This window comes from Lolium rigidum, chromosome 5 (genome assembly GCF_022539505.1).
Source record: "Lolium rigidum isolate FL_2022 chromosome 5, APGP_CSIRO_Lrig_0.1, whole genome shotgun sequence".
NCBI lineage: Eukaryota > Viridiplantae > Streptophyta > Magnoliopsida > Poales > Poaceae > Lolium > Lolium rigidum.
Genome location: NC_061512.1, coordinates 155,105,074 through 155,110,807, shown reverse-complemented (window position 1 = coordinate 155,110,807; position 5,734 = coordinate 155,105,074). Strand labels below are relative to the sequence as shown.

Sequence of the window (5,734 nt, the reverse complement as noted above, 5' to 3'; positions counted from 1 at the left end):
TCTCCAAGGGACTGCAGCTCGGTGACGACGCTCGAGACGCGGATTGAGAAGTCCTCAACATTCTCACCGCTCTTGAACCGGAGGTTGTCGAAGTCCTTGCGAAGCCGCTGGCGGCGCGCCTCGTGGACACGATCCACGCCGACGCGCATCGTCTTGATCATGTCCCATGCGGCCTTGGCGTTGTCCTTGGCGGCAAGGAGTTGCACCAACTCCGGTGGCACCGAGCTCAGGATGGCGCCGAGCGCCTGTCTCTCCTGACGCTCCGGTGTGTCGTCCGCGTCGACAGCCTCCCAGAGCCCTGCGGCCTGGAGCTTGACGCGCATCAGGATCGCCCACTCCGTGTAGTTGGTCTTGGTGAGCGTGGGCCAGGACGCGGATCTGCCGCCGCCGCCCTCCCGCACGATCGTCTCCCGCACAACTATTTCGCCGCCGCGGCTCCTCACCCTGCAACGTCCGCGGCTCTCAGAGCGCGCGCGACCAGGGCTCTTGGAGACGCTCTTCCCGGCGGCCGCCGTCTGGGGCGGCGGTGGTGGCGGAGGGGGAGTCCCAACCATGGGGTTAGGGCTCTGATACCAAATGTTATCCTAAACCCTTACTTCTACCTCGCGATCGTGAGTACGAGAGAGAGATACAGAGAAAGAACTGAGAGAGTTTGTGCTTCGTAAAGCCTTGCAGCTTTTCTGTTCTCGCCTTCCTTTTATTGATTGCGAAGGAAAACGGAAAGGAGCGAGAGATCAGGGATCGATCCGATACGGCCGTGCCATCCCACGACTAACGAGCACGATGTGATCACGTCATCCACTAAACCTACGACCAGGACTTGCGGAGAACTGGTCCACCTAGCTACGGCATGTCACGAACAGACCTCGTGACAGCAAATTCAGTTAAGGAAAAATAAACCTGAACCTACTGAAAACTGGAAACTATGGTGTGCAGAATTAAAAGGCTAACATCTTCGCCATTGTCCAGTCGATGCTGGTATACACCGGCTTGACTGAGGAGCTGCAGCAGTTCTTCAAGAAGGGCAAAAAAACATCTGGGAGTAGCAAGTCAAGCGAGAAAGAAGAAGCTAGGGAGCAGTAATTGGGAGGCCACGATGAAACAAAGGATGAGCAACATGAAGGGAGATGGTGGGGCTATCGTGGCTCGAAGACATAACCTCATATGAAGATTTGCAGGAGGCCTTCGATGTCATGGGAGATGGTTACAGGATGTATTCTCTAGTAGCTACACAAAATGCGATGATTTTGTCCGGGCAGGCGGCAGCCATAGTCTGGAAGGAGCTGAGAGGGGGTTTGTGTTCATAGAAGCCACGATCCCTTTTTATTTTGTAGGAAAAGGCTACTTTTGTGCAGAATATGGCACTTGTAGATCAACTGGTACAATATTGCATCGTGGCATTGACGGCCCCTAAGTCCTCATTGTGCTTTCCTCTTGCTGTCATCATCTGTTCCAAGGTTTTCAGTATCGGGGTACTTTCTTGTCTACTATGAGATTTTTATTTTAAATAATATATACACTAATAACGTACCTCAAATAAATTTAATTAAAATTTTAATTTGAATTTGGGGCATATTTTATGTCTTTCATACATGCTGATTATGTAGATGATGCATTACAAACATAGCTAATTATGAAACCGTGTCTAGGAGGAACTAGACACTTTTTGATATAGTAGAAGCGGGACTTGACGTGACAATTCCGAAATTCGTCCTTGACAGGAATCGAACTCCGGTCGTTAGGGTGCGCCACTGTGACCCCAACCAGTGTCTAGGAAACTAGAACACTATTGATATAGTAGAAGCGGGACTTGGCGTGACAATTTCAGTAATTCGTTCCTCACAGGAATCGAACTCTAGTTGTTAGGGTGCGCCACTGCGACCCCAACCACTAGGCTAAGCCTACGTTGAATCTGCAAAACAAAAAAAGACTATATGCTGAACCAGTACACCTTTTTCCCTGTATGTATAAACTCTTCTATTATACCCATCTCACTCAGACTAACGGTTGGACGTTGAAATGTTTAATACCTAGTTAGCCTTGAGACTACAAATAACTTTTACTCTTCAGCTTGCCGCTTTATTGTGTTCATATTTTGTTAGCATAGGTATGGGATCGTATGGTATCGACTTAGTATCGATACCATGATACGTATCGGGTACGAGTAAGATACTACCGAATTGAGATATCATTATGATACTTCATTGGCCTGGCCATAGTAGTATCGTAAAATTGTAAGATACTACGATATCGGAGTGTCTATCGGGATGCTGACAACTATGATCCCAATTGTTTCTGGCCGTCTACCTTTTTTTTTGGCTTTCATTTGATCTTTACTATGGTGGCAAGGGCCGTGATGCGGGACAAGTTTTTGGGTTGATCTTGCTCTAATTCCCTTCTATTCCGTAACTCATTTTGCTCTGCTTTTTTGTTTTGCGGGACAACTTGCTTGCCCTTGCCACCCTAGTCTTCAGAGTATGGTCAAGTACTCAAGTTCAAGCCTAGACTAGTTAACCTTTTTCTAAGTGTTTCGAGAGTAATTAACCTCAGTGCAACAGAATTGGGTGGTACACATTGAAAGCACCACCGAAAATTAGTTAATTAACTACCAGTTGTTGAGTTGTACTTTTAGTTAGATGATTGATCTACTCTACGTTGCATGTAAACTGCACCAAATAAATGCACCAAAGATCGGCGGCTGCAAGAAGCTACCGCCTCATAGATGGATGAACAAGAACCTCGGCTCATCGTTGGCCTAACTGCTACTATGTGAGAGCTCGTACTTATCACTATATATAAAATCTTGCTCTTGGTGTGTAGGCAAACCCGCGCGCGCATTCACAGCTCGCAATCCTGAAAAACATGTCCCCTCTGCGACAAGTGCGACGTGCCATGCCCGCTCTCTTTGTCCTCGCGCAAGTGGTCTTGGCAGCGGCACGCCGGGGAGCTGCCGCCGCTGATCCTCCAGGCAGGGTCCCGGCGGTGATCGTGTTCGGCGACTCCACGGCGGACACGGGCAACAACAACTTCATCCAGACCATGGCCAGGGGCAACCACCCACCGTACGGGCGCGACTACTCTGGCGGCGTCGCCACCGGTCGGTTCTCCAACGGCCGCCTCCCCGCCGACTTCGTCTCCGAGGCCCTGGGCCTGCCGCCCTCCGTGCCGGCGTACCTCGATCCTAGCCACACCATCCACCATCTCGCCACAGGCGTCAGCTTCGCCTCCGCAGGCGCCGGTCTGGACAACATGACCGCGCAAATCCCGGTAACCAAGCACATAGCTAATTACTACTCCATCGTTGCAACAACGTTATATCCAGGCACGACTTCGAAAATTCAGACGCTTTGAATTTTTCAACAGCTTGTCTATATGGGACATCTAGACTCTAGACAATTACGATTATCTTTATTAATGTGATTAATGTGATTTCAAAAAGGGGGCTAAAAATGGACTCTCAACATTCTTTTCAAAAAGAACAAAGTCCGTTTTAAACTTTTCATTCAGAAAAAAAAAAACGGACTTTGTTCTTTTGAAAAAAACATGCAAAACCCTAGAGCTAGGCGTTCGCCTTTGTACATTGTGGTATCTAGTGGACAATATGAACGATGCTTTGGAAAGGCTGGGACGACGTTGTTGTATGGATGAGTCTAGGGAGCGGCCGCGTGCCCATTGGTACATCTGAGCACTCAATCAAAAAAGGAAGCAGACTAGTTTTGTCCGTGTGAACACCTATTATTTATGGTTATTGTAGCACATGCACTATGATGACATCATGCACATTAATCGTCCTTTTAAAATGTTTAAAAGCCTATAACTTTTGCACCAGATGTCGAAATTAGAATCCGCTTTCACGTTTGAATTTCTTGCGGTGAGCTCTTCAAAACTAGATCTCGTTTCTATGTATTTTGATGAAGTTTTTTCTAAAGCAACTTCTACGTGCGACAAAGCAATTATAATGCGAGACGATGCAACTTTAGTGTTGGGGGAAGCAACTTTGCTGCACAACGTAAATCTACATTCACAATAAAAGTTGCATTGCTGAACGCCAAAGTTGCTCAACCATCCGTCAAAATTTATTCGGTGGGTACCAAAGTTGCTTCACTGGACGCCAAGATTGGACCATCACAAACCGACAGGATACTAATTTTGCTCGGTCGGACGTCAAAGTTGCTCTCCAGGGTTTGAAAACTGCGTCGCCGGGCACGATTGTTCCTCCGCGGGGCACTTAAGTTGCTTCGTCACACATTCAAATTACTCCTATGGATACCAAGATTATTGTTGGGCACAAAAGTTGTGCCTTCGTATACCAAAAAGTGTTCATGTTCGTTGCACACCAAAGTTGTTTTGTCGCACATCAAAGTTGTTTTCCTGCACAATAAAGTTGCTCTGTCGCACATCAAAGTTGCTTGTTAAAAAATTTCGTCGAAACATATGAAAATGTGATCTAGTTTTGAAGCTCTCATCGTGGAGATTTTAGAAGTGAAAACGAATTGTAATTTCATCGCACGGTTTAAAAGTTACAGCTTTTTGAAAAATGACACCTAACATTAGCTAGCCTACCAGTGGGACGCAACAGCCTGTGGCCTAGTGCGTGTGCTCGTGAGGTTCGTGTGGCACGCGGCCGCTCGTAAGATTTCAGGTTGTTGTATACCTCCTTTTCGCACCAGTTTTCACATGCCGCTAGAGATGCTATAACAAAAGTCTAACCGGATGCAGTCAGCAATGACATTGAGCGAGCAGATCGACCACTTCAGGCGGTACAGGGCGAGGCTCCGGCGCGCGAAAGGCCAAGCAGCTGCGCACCACATCATGAGCCACGCTCTCTACATCTTCAGCATCGGCGTCAGCGACTTCCTGCAGAACTACCTCGTCTTCCCCGCTAGGGGCTATAGGTATACCCTGCCGGAGTACGAGGCGTACCTCGTCGGCGCGGCGGAGGCGGCGCTGCGGGCCGTGCATGGGCTTGGGGCGCGCGTGTTCAGGGTCGTCGGCTTGCCGCCGCTCGGGTGCCTGCCGCTGGAGCGGGCCATGAACCTGCCCAGGCCGACCGGGGAGTGCAACGAGGTGTACAACGTGGTGGCGAGGAGCTTCAACAGCCGGCTCAGGGGGCTCGTCGCCAAGCTCAACTGGCAGCTGCCCGGCGCGCGGCTGGCGTACGTCGACCAGTACAGTCTCATGTCGGCGATGATTGACAGGCCATGGGAGTATGGTCAGTGTGCTCGACCACTCATTGATCCCCTTAACTGTGCAGCGTAAGTTAACATTTGGTCTTGGCGTTTGAATCTGATGATCGATCGGCTTGCAGGTTTCGAGAATTCGGTGCAAGGATGTTGTGGCACTGGCTATGTCGAGACAGGGGTGCTCTGCAGCTTGGACAGCGCCTTGACGTGCGACGATGCCGATAAGTACGTCTTCTTCGATGCCGTCCATCCATCGGAGAGGGCGTACAAGATCATAGCCAGTGCAATCCTAAATGCCACCTCCACGCGCCGATTCCCTTGACATGGACTCGATCGCAATTACATGGACTCCAAGGCAAACATCGTGCGTACATGCTTAATTAGTTAAGCTTCGAGAATTGTATTCCATCTATTCAATGTAGGGTGATGTTCTACAGTTCTAGCATGAGATCTCTCTTGTACAAGAAGGTCCCTATGTACCATCCATCGTAAATCTAGAGTTTTGTACTGAAGTGATCACTTCTTTTCCTAGAAAAAGATGTCGAAACTGT

At 48.9% G+C, this 5,734-nt stretch overlaps 1 protein-coding gene across 1 annotated transcript; it reads left to right on the top strand.

The window, feature by feature from the left end:
- Positions 1-2,892: 2,892 nt before the first annotated feature.
- Positions 2,893-5,505, top strand: LOC124656560 (GDSL esterase/lipase At2g42990-like). The gene is made up of 3 exons (XM_047195279.1): positions 2,893-3,267; positions 4,720-5,212; positions 5,309-5,505. The coding sequence occupies exons 1-3, from the start codon at positions 2,893-2,895 to the stop codon at positions 5,503-5,505; spliced, it is 1,065 nt and encodes a 354-aa protein (XP_047051235.1).
- The last annotated feature ends 229 nt before the right edge of the window (positions 5,506-5,734 follow it).